The 24,648-nt window shown below is 50.2% G+C and overlaps 2 protein-coding genes across 2 annotated transcripts; both read left to right on the top strand.

Annotated features, from left to right (window-relative positions):
• Nucleotides 1–16,559: 16,559 nt before the first annotated feature.
• LOC139321257 (transmembrane protein 229B-like) lies at nt 16,560–17,051 on the top strand. Its single transcript, XM_070949919.1, has one exon. It carries the CDS (start codon nt 16,560–16,562, stop codon nt 17,049–17,051), a length of 492 nt encoding a protein of 163 aa, XP_070806020.1.
• A 6,705-nt stretch (nt 17,052–23,756) lies between these two features.
• Nucleotides 23,757–24,242, top strand: LOC139321384 (transmembrane protein 229B-like). Its single transcript, XM_070950066.1, has one exon. The coding sequence runs from the start codon at nt 23,757–23,759 to the stop codon at nt 24,240–24,242; it is 486 nt and encodes a 161-aa protein (XP_070806167.1).
• The last annotated feature ends 406 nt before the right edge of the window (nt 24,243–24,648 follow it).

Here is a 24,648-nt window from a genome sequence, read left to right as displayed (position 1 = left end):
CTTTGAGAGGAGGGGGGTCTTGCCTTCTATTCTTTTACACAGGTAGCCCGCGAGTTACGACCACAATTTCTGTTGATAAGCGAGACATTTGTTAAGTGAGTTTTGCCCCATTTTACAACTTTTCTTGCCACAGTTGTGAAGTGAAATGCTGAAGCTCATAAGTTAAGAACACGGTTGTTAAGTGAATCTGGCCCCTCCATTGACTGTCCTTGTCCGATGGTCGCTAAAGTGGATCACGTGACCCCGGGGACACCGCAGCCGTCACAAAAAACACGAGGTGCCGCAGGGGGGCTGGAGGGGGAGGGGGCTGCACAAAATGCAAAAAGCCCACAGCCGCAGCCTCTCTTGCAGACGTTGAATTCTTGGATTCGGTTTGAACGAAACACCAGATTCTCTCCAGGGACTTTTGAGGACGGGAAGCCCAAGGTAGCTTCAAAGGGAAGGGAGCACTGACAGGTGTGTCGGTCGGGAACGATGGGAGCTGACATCCAGCTTATCTGGATGGTACAAAGTTCAGGAAAGGGCCCCGCCTGACTTTCATTGATCACCTTGCAGGGGCCAATCCGATCCAAAAAATGGTTAACTCCCCCTCACCCCACCCCCCCCACCCCTTGCCCTGGTTCATTTTTGCAAAAGGAAAACCTTTTTTCTTTTTCTTTTTTTCCTTTTTCTTAAAAAAAAAACACAAGCCCACCCTCCTAACTTCCTCCTTTCCTTCCTTCCTTCCTTCCTTCCTCCCTTCCTTCCTCCTTTCCTTCCTTCCTTCCTTCCTTCCTCCTTTCCTTCCTTCCTTCCTTCCTCCCTCCCTTCCTCCTTTCCTTCCTTCCTTCCTCTCTCCCTCCCTTCTTTCCCTCCCCCTCCCTCCTAACTTCCTCCTTTCCTTCCTTCTTTCCTTCCTTCCCCCTCCCTCCCTTCCTCCTTTCCTTCTTTCCCTCCCCCTCCCTCCTAACTTCCTCCTTTCCTTCCTTCCTTCCTCCCTCCCTCCCTCCCTCCCTTCCTCCCTTCCTTTTTTACCTCCCTCCCTCCCTCCCTCCTTCCCTTCCTTCCTTCCTCCCTTCCTTCCTCCTTTTCTTCTTTCCTTCCCCCTCCCTCCTAACTTCCTCCTTTCCTTCCTTCCTTCCCTCCCTCCCTTCCTCCCTTCCTTCTTTACCTCCCCCTCCCTCCCTCCCTCCTTCCCTTCCTTCCTCCTTTCCTTCCTTCCCTCCCTTCTCATCTGTTGCATGCACTACAGACTAAGGCCACCAACCCCACTTTTAAAAGAAGGGGGAGGGGAGAAAGTCTTTCAGCCTATGTCGCTTTCACAACCTCCCTGGAGGGAATCCCTGAAGCCCCCCCACCCTTTGTCTGTTTTGCGGGGAGAAGTGAAGTCCTAGGAGTTTGCTTCTCTTTCAGCTCCTGGCAGTCCCTGACTTACAACCATTCATTCAGCTACCGTTCGAAGTTACAACGTAAGTCACTGAAAAAAGTGACTTACGACCCTTTTTCCCACTTAGGACCATTGCAGCATCCTCGGGGTCATGTGATTTACATTCAGAGGCAATTGATTCCCACTTATGACGGGGGTCCCGTGATCCCCTTTTGCGACCTTCTGACCAACAAAGTCAATGGGGAGGCCAGTATAGTGATTCACTTAACGACTGTGGCAAGAAAGGTTCTAAAATGGGACAAAACTCACTTATTAAATGTTTCCCTGAGCAACAGGAATTTGGGGCTCCATTGTGGTCGTAAGTCGAGGACCAGCTGCCCTCTTGAAAAATCAGGCAGGGTCTCCCCTTCTTAAGCGCCCCTGCTCTGCAGCAGCCTCCACTGGCCGTTTCCTGAGGACCCCCCCCCCGGCCAAAACCTTCCGTTTGTTCCCTCCCTTTGCCCAAAGTTCGGAAAAATTGCCCTCCAGCTCCCACCCTCTGCAAGGAGACCCTCGTCCAGCAAGAAGATTTTGCTAATTTTCCTGCTGATCTTTTTCTCTTCTTCTTCTTTTTTTTTTTTATCTTCCTGGAAGGAAAAAAAAAAAGGCCATTTTTGCCTTTTAAAGGCACAGCTCCTCCAAGGCGGCTGGCGCTCACATTACTCACCCGCGGCCCCTGGAGTCGTGGGAACCACAGTTGTGGTGGCCGCAGCAGAGCGTTTGCCGTCTTGCGGCTGCCCAGGAGCCTCGCCAGCCTTGTCCCGGGGGGGGGCGGAGGGTAGCGGGGGGAGTTGCAGAAATCTATGGCAAGACTAAGCCCAATGAGGCAGGGCTTTCCTCGCGGGGTGCCTCAAATCTTCCCCCAAAATGGGTTCAGCTCATTTAATGCATGTAGTCCTCGACCTACGACCTCAATGGAGCCCAGAATCGGTGTTGCTAAGACAGACGGTTGTTCAGTGAGTTTTGCCCCATTTTACGACCTTTCTTGCCACTGTTGTAAAATGAATCACTGACATTGGTAAATTAGCAACTCGGTTGTTAAGTGAAACCGGCTTCCCCACGGACGGTGCTTGTCAGAAGGTCGCAAAAGGGATCATGTGCCGCCATAAGTGTGAGCCAAGTGGCCAAATTTGGATCACGTAAACTGTGGGGAGGCTACAATGGGCATAAGTGTGAAAAGTGGTCATAAATCACATTTTTCAGTGCCGTTGTATCTTCAAACGGCCACTAAATGAACTGTTGTAAGTCAGGACTACCTGTAAGTCCATGCCACCCTTACAACAGGAAGGAGCCTCAACTTATGACCACAAATCTACTAAACAAACAAACAAGTGAATAAACACAATTTAAAACTGGATCAGGATCAAAAGTTTTACAAAGTGACATTTTAATCCCACCAACTCATATGATCCCTCACCTCATAACACAGTTGCTGTAGACATCCCCTCCCTCGCTCCCTCCCTCCCTCCCTCCCTTTCTTTCTCTTTCCTTCCTTCCTTTCCTTCCTTCCTACCTTTCTCCCTCCCTTTTCCTACCTTCCTTCTCCCTCCCTCCTTCCCCTTCCCCCTTCCTTTTCTTCCTTCCTTCATACCTTCCTTCCTCTTCCTTCTTTCCTTCTCCCTCCCTCCCATCCTTTTCCTTTCTTCCTTTCTCTTCCTTTCTCTTTCTTTCTTTCTTTCTTTCCTTCCTTCCTTTTTTCCTTCCTACCTTTTTCTCCCTCCCTTTTCCTCCCTTCCTTCTCCCTCCCTCCTTCCCCCTCCCTTCCTTTTCTTCCTTCCTCCCTTCCTTCCTCTTTCTTCTCTCCTTCTCCCTCCCTCCCACCCTTTTTTCCTTCCTTCCTTCCTTCCTTCCTTCCTTCCTTCCTTCCTTGGCACATAAATTAAGGGCAGTTATGCCCAACCTGATTCACCTACAGATTTTAGAATCCTTGTTGGATTGCTGCAACGTATTAACTGAAAGGGGGCTAGAATCAAGTTTCTAGTCCACAAGAAGAAAATGGAAATGGGAGGTGGAATTCTGCCTGGTAACTCCTCTTATGCCTCCTCTAAGTGCTATCTTATTTGGAAGTGCTATCCTTGGAGATAGCACTTCCAAATAAAGGCAATTAAAATAACTTGTATTTATTTTTTTGCCATTCCTTTCTTCCTGAGTATATGTGGAGCCCCACTAGACAGTTGTTTTGCTCATGGGGTATGGATTTTAAATGGTTTGTGTTTTTTAAGGCTTTGATAATCTTCATTTAATAGGGTTTTATGGACTATTTGTATTCCGCTTATTGAATTTTGCTGGGGTTTTTCATTTTGTGAGCTGCCCAGAGCCAACATATATGAGATGATTGGCTCTAAAAATTGAATAAATAAATATATATATATTTAAAAAGACTTAGATGGAGGAACTTTAGCCACATGGCTAAAATGCAGCTTCCTTTTGAAGGCAATGACTTAATACAGAAAAAAGCAACAGAGACAGAACTTGCTATTCTTGAGTTTCGTGAACCATTTAAATTATCTTTCCCCCCCCCGACAGTATTACCTGCTCCTTCCAAAGCCTCTTTCTGACAGAGGTCAAGCTTGCTGGCCTGGGAAAAGCTGGGAGACGGCAGAGCAAATGCCTCTCTCAAGGTCGGCTCGCCATTTCCAAGTTTGGTCTGGAAAAAAAAAAAACAGTTTACAAGCCAAGAAATGAGAAGACCTCAAAGGAGAATATAAATAAAAGGGATTATTTTGGTCCAAGACTTGGCTCGGACATGCTGACCCACGACAGGGGCTGGAATAAGGAGGAAGGAGCCGAGACGATCGCCAGGAAGGCTCTGAGCTCTTCAGAGTTTGCAAGTCTCACCAACGGGTGCCCGGAGGTCATTTAGTCTGACCCCGGGCAGCTGCCCTCGGAGAACCATGGCAGCATCAGAAAGGCCAAGGGGTGGATGCAGCCGAAGCCGCCCGGAGAAGGGCACCGGCTCTGGAGTGGGGAGAAAGCCATGGGAAATTCCACAGGGAAAAAGTCAGTGGGAATGCAGGCAGGCCCAGCCTTGCAAACCTTGTGAGCCAAGATCCCCGGGAAATATCCTAAGTTTTATTGCTAAACCAACATCATCACCATGGCAACGAGGAACAACAAGCACATCCACAGTGGAGATCTGCTGCGTAGGTGGCCAGTCCAGCACACCCCACGCGCCGAGGGAGGGAGGGAGGGAAAGCCCCATGGGAAGCGGTGGCTCATCAGGCCTAGCTCGCTTAGGAAACAAGGGAAGGGGAGACACACACAGAGAGAGCATTAGAGGGGGGGGAGAAAAGAAAGAGAAAGAGAAAGAAAGAGAAAAAGAGAAAGAAAGAAAGAAAGAAAAAGAAGAGGAGGAGGAGAGGAAAGGAAAGGAGAAGTAAAGGGAGAAGATGAAGAGGAGGAGAGGAAGGAAAAGGAGGAGGAAGAAGAGAAAGAGGGAGGGATGGAGGTTAGAATAGAGAGAAATGGAAGGGAGAGAGGGAAGGAAAGAAGAAGGAAATACAAGGCAGAATAGAGAGAAAAAGGAAGGAAGGGACGGAAGGAAGGAAGGAAGGAAGGAAGGAAGGAAGGAAGGAAGGGAAGGGAAGGGAAGGGAAGGGAAGGGAAGGGAAGGGAAGGAAAGGGAAGGGAAGGGAAGGGAAGGGAAGGAGAGGAAGGGGGTGAGGAATTTAGGGGGCCTTCCAGTATGAGATCAATATTTCATTTTCCCCAATGTCTATAATGCCTGTGGGAAGAAAGGAAGGTGAAAGAAGAGAGAGGCATAGTGGAAGGCAGAAGATGCTGTCAAAATCCCTCAGGCGCCCATCTGCCCTCCTGAAGGGAGCCAGCATTTCTCTTCTGCATCCTGGAGACCAAACGGAGATGAAGCCTCTTCCATCTGTGTCTCGCCTACAAATCTGTCCCCAAAAAAAACCCTGCAACCAAATCATTTTAGGAACAAAAACTAAAAAAAAAAAAATCCTTCTAAAATCAATTTCTTTTAAAAAGGCAACACGTAATCCATGGAATGGCTGAGCGTTCTTCTCTCTTAAAAAGATATTTTTTCTGACGTTGACCAAACAAATGTCTACAATAGGAGTGTCCATCCTTGTGGACTTCAACTCCCAGAATTCCCCAGCAGGCCAACATGGCTGGCTGGGGAATTCTGGGAGTTGAAGTCCACAGGTCTTAGTTACCGAGGTTCGACACTCCCTGATCTACATTTAAATCACCAGGTTGGAAAAACCAGGTTAGTTTCCCTCCCAAATCCACCTCATCTCAGTTTGAAGAAGAAAGATATCTCTCCCCCCCCCAAATAAAGAGGACCCTTCCCAAGTGAGCAACTTGTGGACGATGGGAGTTGGAGTCACCTGTGGTCGGGAGCATCCAGCCAACCACAAAGCCTGCAGCGCCCTCCAGTGGGAAGCAAGGTCACCTCTCTCCAACCTTATACTCCAGGGGGAGGAGCTGGAGGAGGCCCCACCCCCTGGCAAAACTACAACTCCCAAGAGCCCTTGGGGAAACTTCACACCATCTGAAATTCTCCAACTTTGGACTGTCCAACTTCCCCAAATTTCTCATACTTTTTGGGGGTGCGGGGAGGAGCAAATGTCGGGGTGATTTTTTTCCTTATCAGCCACTGTGGGTCTTTTGGGGGGGCATCTGGGAGGGTCCCCCTTTGTAATGCTTTGCTCCAGGACACCTGCAGCTGGTCTTGCAAGGGGCCAGAGTTTTTATCCTCTTCCTATATGCCACCCACCTCACTATCCCAAAATAATTCTGGGTGGCTTATTATGATTTTAAAAAATAGAGAAAACATTGAAATTAATAGGAATTAAATAAAACTGGGAGCCAAGTGCATGAGGAGGTGGGGTCTTCTCTCTTATTCCATCAGCCAGCGCCAGCGTAAAACGCCCCCCCCCCCCAATATGACTGACTGTATCCAGTTTTGGTCGCTATATTATAAAAAAGATGTTGAGAATCTGGAAAGAGTGCAGAAAAGAGCAACAAGGATGATTAGGGGATTGAAGGCTAAAACACACGAAGACTAGACTTGGGTATGTCTACTCTAGTGAAAGGAAGGCCCAGGGGTGACCTGATGGCATCTGTCAAACTATTCACTAAGTCTGCGTTACTATTAATCTTCTCATCGTTCCCACCACCCATCTCCTCCCACTTATGACTGTAGGACTGTAACCCTGTTGCTGGTATCCTTAAGATTTATATTGACTGTTTCCTAGTATGATTTGATTACTTATTTGTACCCTATGGCTATCATTAAGTGTTGTACCTTATGATTCTTGAGGAACGTATCTTTTCTTTTATGTACACTTGAGAGCTTCTGCACCAAGACAAATTCCTTGTGTGTCCAATCACACTTGGCCAATAAATTCTATTCTATTCTATTCTATTCTATTCTATTCTATTCTATTCTATTCTATTCTATTCTATTCTATTCTATTCTATTCTATTCTATTCTATTCTATTCTTCTGTTATCTGAGGGGCTGCCACAAAGAAGAGGAAGGGGTCAGCCTGATCTCCAAAGCATCAGAAGGCAAGAGAAGAAGCAACGGATGGAAATTAACCAAGGTGGGACCCAACCTGGAAATAAAGAGGAATTGCCTGACAATGAGAACAATTAATCAGGCTTCCCTCCAGAAGTTGTGGGTGGTCCAACACTGGAGGTTTTTAAGAAGAGACTGGACAGCCATTTGTCTGAAATGGGAGAGGGTCTCCTGCTTGAGCAGGGGGTTGGACTACAGGACCTCCAAGGTCCCTTCCAACTCTATCATTCTGTTATGATGCAAAAAAAAGAGAAGAAGTCAAGAGAACATCTGCATCACACATAAAAAGCTGAATATATAAAGAGAGCCTGTTCGGTTGGCCAACTCAAGAGTTTGCATTGCACAATCTGGGAGGGATTACACCTTGTTCACCTGCTCCTAAGTGGCCGGCTGTGATTGCTTTGCCACATTTAAATGCCACAAGAGCATTTAAGCCTCTTTGTCACAATTAACACATCATGGGGGGTTTAAAACAGAGAACATTTTCCACCCCGGTGGCCGAATCAAGTGTTCTTTCAGCATCTTCTTAACCGTCAAGGGCCCTTGTGGGAACTGAGCTCGGGACACAACTCGAGAGGCGACGGTTAAATAAATTAAAATTAGTTTATAGAGCACTTTATAATGTAGAGCAACTCAGCTCCCTCTTCCAAAAGCCTAACCATCTCTCTCTACTCAACCCCAGAAGGAAGCCCTGTTTGCATGCTTCCCGAATTCCAGAACACTGACATTGCTTAAATAATATTTTCCATTCATGTATTTGTTTATTAAATTTATATACCACCATTTCCCTGTCAAGTGATTAAAGCAGGGGTCTCCAAAGTTGGTAACTTTAAGACTTGTGGACTTCAACTCCCACAATTCCCCAGCCAGCATGGGGAAATAGCATGGCTGGCCTAGGAATTCTGGGAGTTGAAATCTGCAGGTCTTAAAAGTTACCAAGTTTGGAGACCCCTGGACAAAAGTAATAAAATTAGTATGCTCCTTTTTTTCTCTTGTTCTGCGTGTCTTTTATTATTGATTTGGTGAGAATCCCACCATTATTCAATGGCTGCCAGCTGCCTTAAGTATCTTGATTTATAGCAGAGAGCCCAGATGTCTTAAATGAAGACGTAATTAGGAAGATGCCCGGGGTTTCCATACCAGAGGAGGGAGCCAACTGCAATTCAAAGCTGGGCACAGAAACCGAGGTTAGGGGTGGGGGGGGAGAAGTTCGTAAGGCAAGAATATGTGTTTATTCTGGTTTTTGCCGAGATTAAGGGTTTGTGTCAATGCCAAGGATTTTTGTCAAGAGAAAACAAGGAATGAGCTCTAAAGCAGGGGTCCCCAACCTTGGCTACTTTAAAACTTGTGGATTTCAACTCTCAGAGTTCCTCAGCCGGCAAAGCTGGCTGCAACTTTAAAATGCATGGACTACAACTCCCAGAATTCCCCAGCCCGCATGGGGAAAGCAGGCTGAGGAACTCTGGGAGCTGAAGTCCGCAAATCTTAAAGTGGCCAAGGTTGGAGACCCCTGCTCTAAAGGGACACTTCTGCTGCTCCCAATGATGCCTTCACTTTGCTTGTGGGATGACTCACCCTCAAAGTGTGAAACCCCCAAGTGACGGAGCAGCCCACTTGGGAAGAGAGCTTCTTTTTTTTTATAGAACCAAGCTGCTAGTCCTCAAGTCAAGCTTGCTGGAACTGGCAAGAAACTTCCAAAGAAGTCATTCTGGGCTCCAGCTGGGCACAGGATAGTCTGGCTCTTGTGCCCAGCCCTTCCCTCCCTCCGAGGCCTTCCCTCCCTCACGTTTGGGGCTGCCAAACCGCACCTGCCACCCAGGGAACGCCTCTGCCCTCCAGGTTCAAGTGTGGCAGGCCAGTGCCAGCCTCATGCCAGGTGCTCCGAGGCAGCGCATCTTTCAGCACTGCCTGCCTTCCTTGGCCTTCGGCTCTCGCAGGTGCCAGGTAAACGGGAAGAGTGGAGAAGCTGTGCCCGGGCAGGTTGGCACAAGCCAAGGAAGACCTGGAGGGCTTGGAAGGGGGGTCTATGCCAACTGGACCAGGGAGGGAAGCAGGGAGAACGGCTTATGCATCCACCCTCCATGCCAGGGGCTTTTCAGTAGGTGCCAGCTGCCTGAGACCCAGCTGGCATCTTGGTTGGGGCATCAGAAGGAGCCCAGGTGAGAGGGCACTAGAGCTACCCGGGAGGGCAGAATTCCAGAAGTTTTGAGAGTTTTGGTGCAGATCCCTAGTGGTGGCTTTCCAGGGGGAGAAAGTTTTCACCTTCAAATCTGAGAGCTGCTGTGTGTCTGGTATAAATCAGAGAGGGGGAGAGTTTGTAGGGGGCCCTCGGTTTCATATGGGGTCCTCCCCAGGCTCAGGATGACCCCCAGAAGCTCCTCAAAATGCTTTTTCTAATCTGCATGCAGCACAATGCAACATAGAACAATTTTTATTCTATTTGTTTTATTTAGAAGCCCCTCCCCCCCCCGACTGACTCTGGGTGGTTTACGGGCAATTAAAAACCCCAACATAAAAGAATAAAGAACAGTAAGCCCAGCACCACCAAGGCAACACAATGCAATGCAACGCAACGCAACGCAACGCACTGCAATTTGTGTGGGGGAAGGTAAACTAAATCCCATAACATTGATGGATCCTTCCCACCCTTTCCCCGACTTGGGGGAGTGGTCCCCACCCACCACTCAGAGGCAAAAGAGGGCCCTCTCTGCAGTTCCAGGCACCAAGCCAGGATGCGTCCCAGGCGCAACAACCAGGATCCTGGCTCAGTAGTACACAGGGCGAGTCAGCATTTCGTGGGAAGCCCAAATGCGGCTCCTTGGTTTGAGTGCGAAGCATGCAAAATGCAATGCCACCAAATGATCGCCCCACCTGTGAACTGCTGATCGTGGTCTAGGAAACCGGACCCAGCTGGAGTTTGTGGAGGGAGTTCCAAAAACCAGGAATTGGAGGTTGGAGTGGAGAACTTCAAGGACGGGTGAGGGCTCCCCAACGATGCCCTTGAAGTGATGTCCCGGTGCCTGGAGGCCGTGCGGATCTGGATGGGGAGGAACAGGCTCAGACTCAACCCCTCCAAGACTGAGTGGCTGTGGGTTCCGACGTCCCGATATAGTCAGTTGGTGCCATCACTGACTATTGGGGGCGAATCATTGGCCCCCACGGAGAGGGCGCGCAACTTGGGCGTCCTCCTGGATTCACGGCTGTCTTTAGAAGAGCACTTGACGGCCGTGACCGGGAGGAATTTTCATCAGGTTTGCCTGATTCGCCAGTTGCGTCCCTTTCTGGATCGGGACTCCTTACACACGGTCACTCATGCCCTTGTCACCTCCCGCCTGGACTACTGCAATGCTCTCTACATGGGGCTCCCCTTGAGGAGCACGCGGAGGCTCCAACTGGTGCAGAGTGCGGCCGCACGGGTGGTAGAGTGACATGGCGCTCCCATGTAACACCCCTCCTGCGCAAGCTGCACTGGCTCCCGGTGGTCTTCCAGGTGCGCTTCAAGGTTCTGGTCACCACCTTTAAAGTGCTCCATGGCTCAGGACTTGGGTACTTGCGGGACCGCCTACTACCACCAATAGCCTCCCACTGGCCGGTACGCTCTCATAGAGAGGGGCTCCTCCGGGTGCCATCAGCCAAACAGTGTCGACTGGCGGCCCCCAGGGGGACAGCCTTCTCTGTGGGGGCACCTACTATCTGGAACGAGCTCCCCCCGAAGATACGGAGGATCCTGGATCTGCGCACCTTCCGCCGCGCTCTAAAAACTTTTTTTATTTCACCAGGCGGGCCTGGCCTAATTTTCTCCCTCTTTTTTTTAAAAAAATTAATTTTTAATATTTTTTAGTATTTTATATATTCGAATGTTTAAATTTGTTTTAAATTGATTGGGGTTTTAATCTGTCTGGGCCAAAGCTATTTAATTTGATTTTATTTCTGCTTTTTAAATTTTGTATGTATGTATTTGATTGTTGGCTGTGCACCGCTCTGAGTCCTTCAGGAGTAGGGCAGTATATAAATCAAATAAAAGTAAAGTAAAGGGCTCTCCGGCCCTCCTTCAACGCTCCCACTCAAGTGTCTGAATCGTTTTGAGGCAAAGGAGCTGGCTTTTTGCCAAGGCAGGGTGGAAGGTGTGAGGTCTGAGAGTTTCCTCTTCCTCCTCCTCCTCTCTCAGCCTCAGGGCAATTCCAGGCACAATTTTTGGGACCATCAGAAGTTGAGGACCTCTGTTTGGTCCAGGAGAGCTTTAGAGCTGGTTTTCAAATTTGGGCACTTTTAAGATGGGTGGACTACAAAGCTGAACTCCCCAGATGTCATGCAATTTTAAAATGCATGGACTACAACTCCCAGAATTCCCCAACCCGCGTGAGGAATCCTGGGAATTGAAGTCCACACATCTGAAAGAGGCCAAACTTGAAAAACACGAAGCTTTATAGGTGGTGAACTTTCTTAGTTTTATTTATGTCTATGTCAAATTTAGAAATCGCCCATCTCAGTCCACAACGTGACTCAGAGGGGTGTGTGTGTGTGTGTGTGTGTGTGTGTGTGTGTGTGTGAACAGTGCCTGGGCTTGCCTGGAAGATCTTTAAGGAGAGGCTGAAACAGCCCCCTCACCCCCGATAGATGGGCAGGGGCCTCAATTGCCAAAAGTGAACCCTGCAAAACTCACAATCCTGGTTCCAATGCATTCAGGAAAAAGTTGTTTTCCCTATAGGTTGAAAACACATCCGGTTATGTCACCGATAAATCCCATGGATCCCCCTCACCCCGCCGGCTTTCCACCACCCATTACAATTAACGCTGGGCCCACTGATCAGTCCTCCTAATTAGCCCGCTCTGTATGTGCCCCCTATGGAACCAAAAAAGAAAATCGATTAAGGGTGAGGGGCTGGGGAGGACTGCCCTTAAAGCTTTGGGGAGGGGGATGCCACAGGTTAGGTGGGGAGGCATCCCTGGAGTGAGCAGGACCCGGTGAGTATTTAAAATTATTTAATCCCTTTCAGATGTTATCCTATAACAGGATAACATGCTGTTGGCGACTTGAAGACTTCAGCTCCTAGAATTCTCCAACCAGCCATTCCTGTTTCTTTTCCCCTGCCCATCTAGAGCGGAGAGATTGTAGAGGAAGGGATTGTGAGAGAATAAGCAGGCCACAAAGGGGCATTCACCTCAAAAAGAATGCATTCGTGTTAGGGAATTCTGGGAGTTGAAGTCCACAAGGCTGCCAAGCTTGGAGATCCCTGCCCTATAATTTTGAGTGTTTCCATCTCAAGGTGATTAATACAGTCAGTAGGGAAATCCTACCCAATAATCCTATTTATATGACTAAGAGGTACAAATTGAAGCACCTCCTGAGGCAAATCTACACAAACAACACTGTAAAGATCACGAGATCAGGATGCCATTAAACAACCCACAAATTCCGTATCTTTGAGGTCCTATTTCTGTAAACTGTCCGAAGTCAGCGCAAGTGAGTCGGGCGACCTTATAAATTTTCTTAAGAAAAGAATAAATGACCCAGAGAAAGAGACACAGACACACCCCAGAAACAGGCTGCACAGGGTGAGGGAGGACCCATGCAGCTTATTGGATATTTTGACAGTGAAATACACAGTTCTAAATAATGCCTGTTTAATAACCGGAAAACTATTTGATCGTTGAGGGTGGTGAACGGGTGATGCAATTTAAAAGGAGTGCAGATGAACTGGAAAGCTGTTGGGACAGGTGATGCAGGCATTAAAAAAAGTCATATGCAGGTAGTCCCAAAGGTGCTTTTTCAAGAGGCAGCTGGACTTCCTGGTTTTTCTTGGAAGACGTTTCGCTTCTCATCCAAGAAGCTTCCTCAGCTCTGACTGGATGGCGGGAAATGGAAGGACAGCATTCTGGTCATTTGCATTCTGTCTGTCTGCAAGGAGTATAAATCCTTCCAATCTCCACCATCCAGTGAGAGCTGAGGAAGCTTCTTGGAGCACCTTTGGGGACAACCCTGACCTGGATGACGGAGAATCTCCATAGACACATACAGGTGGTTTAGTTTCTTCCTTCCTTCCTTCTCTTTTTCCGCCCTCTCTCCCTCCCTCTTTCCTTCCCCCCGTCTCCTTTCCTCCCTCCCTCCCTCCCTTCCTTCCAAAGGGAATGGGGTCCTTCAGTTCTTCCAGCCTCCTCCTCCTCCTCTTTTCCATCCTTCCATCTTTCCCGTCATCCCAGCCTCCTCCAGAGAGACTCCTAGAGGGAGAACTCTGGGTTCAGAGATTCATTTGGATCAGAGCCAATATTTCTAGCCCAGGCTGTTTCCTGCCCTGGCCTACCTCGAAGGGCTGACGTGGGCCAAGACCACAAATGCCCCAAAGCCCCCTTTTCTCTCCCTGGCAACAGGGCCCTAAAAGACACCCCCCCCCCGCCCTTTCCTTCCGTTCCTTCAGAGCAAAGAAAAAATCTGAAATTTCAGTCCCATTCCCTGCGCCTCCCAGCCTTTCCCCAAAGCCTGTTTTAAAACAAAATTCAACACCTGCACTGGCCAAAATTAGCACCACCGCCAGGTCTCTTCCTCTTTTGCTCCCAGGCTTACCTGTCCTCTCCAGCCCACTTTGACCCACAGTTGCACTCTGCCCTGAGCTGCCACCCTTCCAGACCTACACCTCGCAATTCAGACATCTAGCTCTCCTTGGCAACTGGCTCGTATTTATGACGGTCGCAGTATCCCGGGGTCCTGTGATCCCCTTTTGCGACCTTCTGACCAGCATAGTCAATGGGGAAGCCAGGTTCACTTAACAACCGTGTTCCTAACTTCACAACTTCAACGATTCGCTTAACAACTTGGGGCAAGAAAGGGCGTAAAATGTGGCAAAACTCGCTTAACAAGTCTCACTTAGCAACGGAGAGTTTGTGGTCATAAGTGGAGGACTACCTGTAAGCAGGAAGCCCACAGGGTGCCCAGGGTCAGGGCTGAGGCTAGCGTTGGGGTTAGGCTTCCTGTTTACCAGCCTGGCTGGAGAGATCGAAAACACCAAGCAGTGCCAAGCCAGCTGCCCCAGAGAAGCCCGGAGGGCTGGGGCAGAAATTCAGAGGCAAAGTGCACAGAATAAGGAACGAGGCGGGTCCTCCTCACCCCTGCCAGGATGTGCCCAAAAGCACCAGGGCTTCGGTGGCATCATGCCAGGTGACCTGGGCTTTAAGCCGGACACTCAGTGGCTTTGCCAAATTACTTACAAATCTTTTAAAAACTATTTGTGGGTGCTCCATCCCTGGAGGTTACAAGTTTGAGACGAAAGGTAAGAAGGAAATGCTGCTTCCTGCATCCGGCTGAACCACCCCGGCCTCACCAGGTGAGCTGCAGGTGATTATTGTGACTTCCAGGGACGGAGAAACGGAGGCCCCAACAAGGAGGTGACTCACCCACCAAACAGGGTGTAGGACCGGCTCTGTGGGACCAAGGAGGCTCCGGAGACCTCTCCACCCCAAAACAAAACTTGGTGCTGCTTTACTCGCAGGGAGACCTCTCCTTCCAGGGTTGTGGCAGTGTGGCGATCTTCCTTTTTGGACTTCTGGCTCGTTTGCGGGTCTGTTAACACAACCAAAGCCTGTAGCATCACTGGGAGGTAAGGAATTCGTATGGAAGGATGCAACTTGCGCAGGTTGTGGGCTTGGAGGCTATTTGGCTCTTTGGATGCTCCCAGGAAGAAGCTGACCAGGAATCCTAATGGGCAAGTGGAACTCCCTGCCACAAGATGCCTGAACAGGCCCAGCTCAGGTGGTTTGGGAAGGATGAAAACAATTTTTTTGGGGGGAAAACCTGTTGAAAGCTGAGTCTTCAGACGCTAGCTCCTGAGGGGTGGGTGGGTGGGAGGGAGGGGTGCAGGATGGTGGAGACCCTCCGATTCTTCCAGGAAATTCTGACGAAACAGCCCTGAGACCCAGATGGAGATTGGGAAAGTGCTGTTCTGGAGGTAACTATGGATTAAATAGAAGATCCCAACTCTACCTTGTAGTATGCTGGTCCCATCTTAGCGAATTTTCTGTTAATTCTAATGTTGTGTTTATTGTTTTAATGTTTTTTAACGTGGTGTCCAACCCTGACCGCTTTAAGTTCTGTGGACTTTAATTCCCAGAATTCCCCAGCCAGCACAGTCTTAGAGTGCCCAAGGTTGGACATCCCGTTTTATAGCCTTGTTAGTATTATGCTATAAGTTGCCCAGAGTCGCTGATACTGAGATGGGTGGCATATAAATTTAATAAATAAAAATTTTAAAAAAGCACAGCTGATGGACAGGCTCTGCTGACTCCCGCCCTCTCTACAAAGATTTGGGGTGATTTAGAAGCACCCACCCCCAAAATGAAGCCCAGCTCACCAACAGGGCAGGGGACTGTGCCATGGGCCCAACCAGCACTTCAAGCTGAGCCTACCTTGCTGTGTTGTTGTGCAGGGTGAAAGGGCAAACATGGTTCCATCGCAAGCACACCTGAGTGGGTCTGATGAATGAACTACAGGTAATCCTCAATTTAGGACCGCAATTGAACCCCAAAGTTCTGTTGCTAAGGAAGGCAGTTGTTAAATGAGTTTTGCTCCATTTTTGCCACCGTTGTTAAGCGAATCATTTGTGTTGTTCACTGAATCTCACGGTCATTAAATGCATCCAGCTTCCCCCATTGACTTTGCTTGTCGGAAGCCAGCTGGGAAGGTCACAAAGGGTGATCACGTGACCTTGGGACTCTGCAACCGTCATAACTATGAGTCTATTGCCAAGTGCTTGAAGTTCATTAGTGGCCGCTCAAAGTTACGACGGCCCTGAAAACTATGACTTGTGACCAGTGGTGAAATGTAAATTTTCTTACTACCGGTTCTGTGGGTGTGGCTTGGGGGGGGGGGTAATATGACTAAGTGGGCGTGGCCAACTTTTTTTTTTTTAACTTTTACTTTTAAAACCATTTTTCTACGTCTTCAGCTGAAGAGGTTGTTAAAAAAATGCTTTTAAAGCCTCTGACAATCCCAGCTGACTTGCCTGATCAGCAGAGGCTTTCTTTTTTACTTTTAAAAGCATTTTTTCTATAACCTCTTCGGCCAAAGAGGTTGTAGAAAAAATGCTTTTAAAAATAAAAAAAAAAGCCTCTGATGATTGCACGGCTCAGGTGGGCAAGGGGGGGGGCAGGGATTTTTGCTACCGGTTCTCCGAACCACCCACCTCCATCGCTATCGGATTGGGCGATCCGGTCCAAACCGGGAGCATTTCACCCCTGCTTGTGACCATTTCTCACATTTATGACCTTTTGCCCCATCCCCAGGGTCACCTGATCAGATTCAGGCGCTTGGCAACTGACTCAGAGTTATGACCGTTGCATGATTCCCCTTGTGCGATCTCTGACAAGCGAAGCCAACGGGGGCGGGGGGGAGCCAGATTCACTTAACAATGGGGTTACTAACTTATCAACCACAACAATCTGCTTAACGGCTGAGGCAAGAAAGGTCGTAAAACAGGGCAAAACCTAACAACCATCTCCCTTACCCATAGAAATGTTGGGCTCCCTTGTGATCCAAAGTCAAGGGTTACCTGTATGGTGGAACTGCTCCCCCCCTCACCGTTGCCGTTCTTCTCTCCCCCCACCTTGCAGGTGCCAAACTATGGGGAGCCCCATGGAGTCGCTGAGCGCGCTGGGCCGCTGGTACCTGTACGCCCTGCACGGCTACCTGGCAGAGGTGCTGTTCACGGCCACCTGGGACTTCGCCGTGCTGCGGGACTGGCGCTTCCGTGGGGGCAGCAGCGCCTGGGCGCCCTTCATCTACGGCACCTGCGGGCTGATGCTGGAGCACCTCTACCTGCGCCTGCGGGGCCACTGCCGCCTGCCCACGCGTGCCACGCTCTACACCGCCTGCATCTACCTGTGGGAGTTTGCCACGGGCGCGCTGCTGCGTCACTTCGACGCCTGCCCCTGGGACTACAGCCACTTCGCCTACAACTTCATGGGGCTGATCACGCTGGAGTACAGCGCCTTCTGGTTCGTGGGCTCCATCCTGCTCGAGACCCTGGTCATCCGCAACATCCTGCGGCTCCGGGTGGACGGTGCCAGAAAGCCCCTCCGGCCCCGTGCCACTTTTGCGCTCAAAGAGGACTGAGTTGGGGACAGTTCCTGCCCAGGGGACCCCTCCCCACTTCTGTCTGGGCCCTGGGGATCCACACCCTGTTTCTGTCCAGAGACCCACTCCCTGTTCCTGCCCAGCAGACCCTCCCCATTTCTGCCTTGGAGACCCATATTGTTTCTATTGGGGAGGCCCTCTCTTTAAAAAGTCCAACACTTTTGTGACTGGATTGTAATCTTCCAAAAGAAAAAGCCAAAAACTCCACAAAGTGGAGTAACCCTAGGACAAGTTATTGACTTTTAATTAAAGGGAAATTGATTGAGGTTTTGTTCTGGTCCTGGTCCCGCCCACCGTTTTGGGCAGTGTGATGCTTGCCTACAATTTTTGGCCAAAAAGTTTGCAATTCCCTTCAGAATTTTCTTCGCCCCCTGAGAAACCTTGGTTTGCAAATCGGTAGAGCTGGTTTGAGTGACAACCTAAGATAACCCCAAATGAATCACAGCTGGGCTTAGCAGGATGTGGGGACCCAATTCCGGAATAGCTTCACGCTTAATTTTAAGGCAGGGCTATCCAATTGTGGCAACTTTAAGAGTTGTGGACTTCAACTCCCTGAATCCCCCAGCCAGCACAGCTGAATTCTGGGGGTTGAAGTCCACATGCTTTAAGGCAGTGGTTCTCAACCTGTGGGTCGTGACCCCTTTCACAGGGGTCACCTAAGACCATCGGAAAACACGAATTTTCAATGGTTTTAGGAATAATTTTATGGTTGGGGGTCACCACAACATGAGGAACTGTATTAAAGGGTGGCGGCATTAGGAAGGTTGAGAACCACTGCTTTAAGGCATGATGGTTTAACCCCAGTTCACTGGCTGAGCCGTAAAAATGTTGGGCTTTGCTCCAGACTGCTAGGAATAAACACTGGTTTCCAAATTAGGATTCATGCAAACAAGCCATAAATTTAGAAACCACACAGCGCAATATCCAGCTTGGGATCTCTCCTTCCTCCCTAATCCATGGCGTCACCTGGCCAGGTGGACACGGTAGATTAACAAAACTGGAGCACACAGAGGAAGGATTACGGGCTGCAGGCATCGCTCCCAGCCAAGCTGAGCATTGGGCAAAACAACTATTCTTGAAAAGACACGTACTACACTTACCCCTTCAGGCACAACAGATGTGGAAATCTGTGGCAAACAAACCACTTCAAGGTCCTCTCTTTTCTGGTCCAGGCTGGGAGGGCAGAAGGTCTGGCTTGTGTTGCCTTCTGCTGCCCCTTTGTGGCCGGACGGAAAGATCCCCTCCATCCAAAGGTGTCCAAAGGGCATCTTTGAGCCAAATTTTGTCTCTGCAGGCTCTTATTTAATTTTATTGCCTTTTATAGGTAGTCCTGACTTACGACCACAACTGAGCCCAACATTTTTGTTGCTCAGCAAAACATTTGTTAGGTGAATTTCGGCCCATTTTACGACCTTTCTTGCCACAGTTGTTAAGTGAATCTGGCTTCTTCGTTGACATTGCTCGACAGAAGATTGCAAAAGGGGATCGTGTGATCCCGGGAGGCTGCAACCATCATATATGTGAGCCAGTTGTCAAGCGTCTGAATATTAAATCACATGACCATGGGGATGCTGCAACGGTCATAAATGTGAAAAACAATCAAGAAACTTTTTAATGTTAAACTGTCACTAAGCGAATAGTTGTAACTCAAGGGCTTCGGTCTTTCTGGATTGGCACAATTCTGCGCTTCTCGACAAACTCTGAAAATCTGTCCTGGTTCCCTTTTAGCATTTCAGCTTTTCGTGTTTGCCTCTTCTGGATGTGGGGGCGGGGGATGGGGGGGTCAGAGAACAGGATCCTTGCCCAGTAATAAAACTTTGATTGGATTAACCTGACATTCCAGTGGATCTCAGCCATGGGACCGGATAATCGTCAAGCCTTCAATTGGCTCTGTTAAGCCTGACCCAAATGTGTGGGTGGTTTGCAAACAAGGATCGGGTGATCCCCCTGCAGGAGGGCTGGCCAGGATGCATTGTAACCAGAGAAGGGATCCACTACAGCTTAATTTGGGGGCATTTTCCTTCTCCCCTGTGGAGAGTTTGGCTAGTGGCAGTTTCCTCCGTGCAGGGTCAGTTCAATTCCTCCTGGGGGGCTCTGCTTTCAGCCTAGCGTCCCCCCAAAACTTCCTCGCTCAGTCTTGCTTTGCAAAGCCCAATGCGTGAGTGATTGGGCACGGAATGGGGAGGGATCCACTCTGCACACGCCCCAAGTCTATCTATTCCTGGGCCCTCCGGTGCACTGCATGCGCCGGCCAACAGAGGGCAGGAGAGCCACGGCTGGGAACAGATCCCCGGGAAGGATCCCTGCCCTGGCTGGGAAGGGGGAACTGGTGTGGAAGGGCAGGCAGAAAGTAGGCGGGGAGAGATGGGATGGGTATTCGAAAGGGATCACGAGGGATCCAGTGGGGAAGATAGTTATCCCTGGGCACTTTTGACCAGTGCAGAGAATTTAGTGCTGAGGGTCATGTAAACAGGCCCAGACGGTAACAGGACGGATTATTCTTTGGATGGATGGATGAAATATAGATAGATAAGTAGGTAGATAGATAGAGACAGATGGATGGATAGATAATGATAGACAGACAGACAGTGTGAAAGTGTGAAAAATGGTGTCATGTGATCCCCTTTTGCAGCAGGGAGCTAGATCCGCTTAACGACCATGTAACTAACTTAACAACAGCAATGATTCACTTTAACAACTGTGGCAAGAAAGGTGGCAAAACTCATTTAACAACTGCCTCGCCCAGCCACGGAAATTTTGGGCCCAGTTGTGGTTGTAAGTCAAGGACCGTAATTGATAAAACCCTCCTTGTTTTCAGAAATCTGACCGTCGATCCAGTTCTTCTCCATTCTCCGCCTGCGTATCTGATTCCCGTTTTGTAATTAATCCGGATGGACCCAACCCTCTGGCATGGCGCAGCCCAAGTGGCTTCAGGCACACCCAGGTTCCGCCCCAGGCATTTCCTGGGTGGTTTCCACACCATTCCAGACCGTTTGGGGGTCTTTTTTTTTTTTATATGATTTATATGCCGCCCTTCTCCGGAGACTCAGGGTGGCTTACAATGTGCTAAGCACATTTTGGAGGGTCGTGGGGCAAAGGGAGGAGGCACCGCATGCTTCGCATAATGACTGCCGTGTGGAGAGCCGAGGTTGCATGGGTGCCTTGTTTAATGACAGCAATAACTTACTGACCGTAATTCTGGGCTCAGTTGTGGTCGTAAGTCGAGGACTAACTACAGGAGAACCTTTGCAGCTCGGGGTTGAACTGGGGCGTCCGTGGGGCTTTCCGACCTTGGAGGTTTACTTGCGGATGTTTCGCTACCAAACTAGGTAGCATCATCAGTGCTAGAGGAGAGGGGGGTTTGCAAGGAGGAGGAGGACTGTGAGGTCCGTGGTGCTCTCCGAGCCTAGTGGTTTCTTGCAGACGTTTTATCACCCAACTAGATAACATCATCAGTACTGGAAGGGAGCGGGGATTGCTCTCTGTTCTCTTCTGCACTACACCAGCACTGATGATGTTACCTACCTGGGTTGTGAAATGTCTGCCAGAAAACCACCAAGCTCAGAGGGCACCAAAGACCCCCTCAGAGGTCAGCTTTGGGCGCCAGATGTGGCTGGGCAGCTGCAGAACAGAAAGGAGCCAAAAGGGCCCACATCTGGAATAAGGCTGGCAAACTCCTGCTCTGAGCCCCAGCAGCGAGCTGAGCCCCAAGCCAGTTATTCAAAAGCCAGCCTGGTTTCATCGATAGCTCAAACTGTGGTTTATTTTAACCACGGTTTGTAAGAGAAGCTTCTATAGCTGGCCACAGACTAGTTCCCACAGCCCCGAACAATTAATGGCTGTTTGGGCTAAATGAGGACCGTGAGCTCTTTCCGTATTTATGACCCTATTTTATATTCTCACTTTATTGCATTGTAGGACGCTGAGAGTCGCCCTCCAGACAGAGGAGCAGCATATACATTTAATAAGGAAACAGACAAACTGAACTGAGCTTAACAAGGTCTGATTTCTACATCCACATCAAAGCTGTCCTTGCAGGGAAAGTCATCATAGTCCGGTTGAAAGCAACGGCCGGCTTCCCACCAATGACCAGGGCTCTTTAAGACTAAACCCGAGGAAAAAGAGAGTGCCTCTGAGCAAGTACAGAGTGACTTTCTCTCCCTAGCCCTCCTCAGCTGCAGCAGCTTCTTTGGTGACCGCCGGCAGAGCCGGAAGATGGTCAACCTGCCTTCCTCCCCCACTTCCACCCCCGAATCCTGCTCCAGGTACAGGCAGTCCTCCACCTGCAACAGTTCATTTAGTGACCATTCCCAGTTACAGTGGTACGGGAAAAAAAAGTGACTGATGACCATTTTTCACACTTACGACCGTTTTGGATCTCCAGGGTCATGTAATCAAAATTTGAACGCTTGGCAACTGACTCATATTTATGACAGTTGCAGCGTCCCAGGGTCACGCGATTCCCTTTTGCGACCTTCTGACAAGCAAAGCCCATGGAGAAGCCAGGTTCACTTAACAACCGTCTTACTCACTTAACAACTGCAGTGACTCAGTTAGAAACCGTGGCAAAGAAAGATTGTAAAATGGGGCAAAACTCACTTAACAAATGTCTCACTTAGAAACGTAAACTTGGGGCTCAATTGTGGTCGTAAGTGGAGGACTGCCTGTATTTCTGGAGGATGCTGCAGGTAGGCAAGGAGACGCACTCGGCTTCCTGCTCCTCCCCCTCAGCCTAACTTCAAAGGCGGCTCTAATTGGCTCTAAAGTTGGCTCTAATTAACCTGCCAGAACAATGGGGAAACTGAGGCCTCGCCAGAGGAAGCTGGGGGTGGAAAGAGGAGTTCCCTCCTTGTGCCTCCAATCCCTAGGCATCATTCCCTCCTGGCGGGGAAGAGGCCATTGGAGGTGCTTCCCGGCTTGCTGGTCCAATCCTTCCAAAGCCACGGAGGGCAGCTCAGGAGGGTAAGTCACCCCCACACTGCTGCTGGCATGGGGAGAGCAAGCCTGGCACCTGACCCAGCCCTCTGGCTTCTCCTTTGGAAAGCAGCTGGAATGCCAGGCCGATGGGCGCATAGGAGCTTGGAGGCCTAGGAGACAGAGTGGGGGAGAGGGAGAGAGGAGGAAGGGAGGGAGAGAGAGAGAAGGAAAAGAAAGAAAAGAAAAGAAAGAAAGAGGAAGGAGGAAGGAAGGAGAAAAAGAAAGGAAGGAAGGAAAGAAGGAAGGAAGGAAGGAAGGGGGGAGAACAAAAGAGAGAGAGAAAAGAGAGAGAGAAAGAAAGAGAGAGAGAGCGGAGGGCGGAGGAAGCAGAGGGCTGCCGGCTGGAAGGGTTCAGCTGCAGTTCCCCAGGCTCTCCGTTTCCTACAGCCATCCCGGCTGAGGATGATGGAATGGCCATGCTGCACACGCAGAGGGTACCCGGTTGGCACTGCCAGCCTTCTTCAGATACCCAGAGGCTTCGGGTTTTATCCTGCCAGGTACAGGCATGGAAAGACTGGCTTTAAGGCCCTTGGAGATGTTGGCAAGGGGATCATTTTGACAATCGGGGCAGCGTGGGGGTGGCAGGGTTAGAGTAGGTTCAAGCCCCCCCACCCCCCCGCCCACAGTGATGACACTTGGATCCAATCACTCTGCCTCAACCCAGCCTACCTCTCAGGGTCGTTGTTGGGGAATGAAAGCTCTAAAGGACCCCTGTAAGCCACCTCCAGCTGCTGGAGAAAAGGGGAGATGGACAGGATGACAATACAGCAAGGAGTAGTAGCTACTACATGATTAACTCCAGAGATGCCACCAAAAGTAGAGGGATAGTAATAACTTTGCAGCCAGCGGAAGGGGTTTTAAAGGAGCTGGTGGAGCCTCTGCATACAGGGGCACTCTACCCTGAGACCTTTTCTCCCGCAGGGGGAATACTGTCCTGTGGAGGTACAAAGGGAGCGTTGTGAGGAACCAAGTTGCACAAGGCTAATTGGTGGCCAGGTGAAGCCCAGCCCTGCTTGGCTGCCGGAGGAGGCAGAGGAACCAGTCGGAGCTGCACCGCAACCTGAGCTGGTAAAACCAACCCTCTGGGGATGTGCTGACCTCTTTATCTCGATCTCTCACCCCACCTCCCAAGAATTTTGTCAGGGTTTCCAAACAAAACAACAACAAAAGACCCATGCCCCTAGCCCTCAAGATGCAAACAGATGTGAATTTGAATGGAGTAAAAAGGAAGGAAGCGAAAGGTACGGGGGTGGGGGGGTCTTCTCTCCCCTCCTCTGAAGGTAATAAATTAGTAAAGAAGGGTAAGGATTGCAATCCCCAAGTACGTTGGTTACAAATCTCTGCCAGCAAGACATCTTTTTCAAAAGGAAAACACGGGCTAAGTGCCTAGTCCTCATGAAGGCTGGGTGAACCTTTCAGCAGAGCAGAGAAGGTGCTGTGAGATGTTGAGCACTGTGGCCCCACCATTGATTGACTGACTATTAAATTGATATGTCGCCCATCTCCCCATCCAAAGTCAGTACATTGGCAAAGCTTTTAGTGCAGGGGTCTCCAATTTGGGCCCCTTTGAGACCTCTGGACCTCAACTCCCAGGATTCCCCAGGGCAGTTGGGCAGACCGTGGGGCTGCAGAGGGGCGGGTGGGTTGCCCTCGAGCCGCTAAATCCCACCTGCCCAATTTTTTCTTCCTGCCTGCAGCTGGCCAGCCATGGAGGGCACCGGGGAAGCACTGAGCCCGCTCTGCCGGACATACATCTATGCCATCCACGGCTACTTCTGCGAGATCCTTTTTGTGGTCCTCATCCTGGACCAGGACTGGGTCTTCCAGGGGCCCCTCAGCGCCTGCTCCCTCCTGGTCTACGGCACCTGCGGGATGGCCATGGAGGGCATCTACCTGCAGCTGCGGGGGGACTGCTGCCTGCTGACCCGCTGTACCCTCTACACCAGCTGCATCTACCTCTGGCAGCTGGGCACCGGCTACCTGCTGCGCTGCCTTGGCGCCTGTCCCTGGGACCACAGCCACTTCCACTACAACTTCCTGGGGCTCATCGCCCTGGAGCATTGCTTGCTGTGGTTCGTGGGCGCCCTCCTGCTCGAGAGGCTGGTCATCGCCCCCACCCTGCGCCTCCGCCTGGGACCCCTCTGGAAACCCAAGCAGCGCCCCCTCCCCAAGTTCGAGCTGTCCCACGATTGACCGCGGCTGCACCGGGCAGAGAAGCCAGGGAGCGCCTGGCACTGCCCTTCCTTGTATGCCGCCTGCTCCTGCCAGCCCCATGGAATGGGCCTCTTTCTCGGGCCGGATAAGGCCGCTGGACGTGTCTGCTGGTTTGGCAGGGGCTGCTGCTGGACCTGGGGAGAGAGAGCCGAGTTCGAAACCTCCCAGAGCCAGGAAGCGAAGTCGGGGCTGGCTTTGACCTACCTCAACAGGTTGTTGTGGAGCCTGGCTGGACGATGCCCTTGCAGCTCCCTGGAGAGAAGGCCGAGAGTTGACCGCCAATGGCTACGAATGGCGACTGTGGTTGGGGTCGGTTTGGTGATGCCACGCGACGCCCGGATTTGTTGTTTTTAAAAGAGCAACTCTTTGGGTAGACGAACAGAGC

The sequence above is a fragment of the Pituophis catenifer genome, unplaced genomic scaffold (genome assembly GCF_029215685.1).
Source record: "Pituophis catenifer annectens isolate HBS135680 unplaced genomic scaffold, rPitCat1.0.hap2 SCAF_9, whole genome shotgun sequence".
In the NCBI taxonomy this organism is placed as follows: domain Eukaryota; kingdom Metazoa; phylum Chordata; class Lepidosauria; order Squamata; family Colubridae; genus Pituophis; species Pituophis catenifer.
The sequence above is the reverse complement of the archived record's forward strand: the minus strand, read 5'-3'. Positions and strand labels throughout refer to the sequence as shown.

Excerpts from the sequence above, each read along its gene's own strand:
- LOC139321257 (XM_070949919.1), top strand. The coding sequence starts at position 16,560 with ATGGGGAGCCCCATGGAGTCGCTGAGCGCGCTGGGCCGCTGGTACCTG.
- LOC139321384 (XM_070950066.1), top strand. The coding sequence starts at position 23,757 with ATGGAGGGCACCGGGGAAGCACTGAGCCCGCTCTGCCGGACATACATC.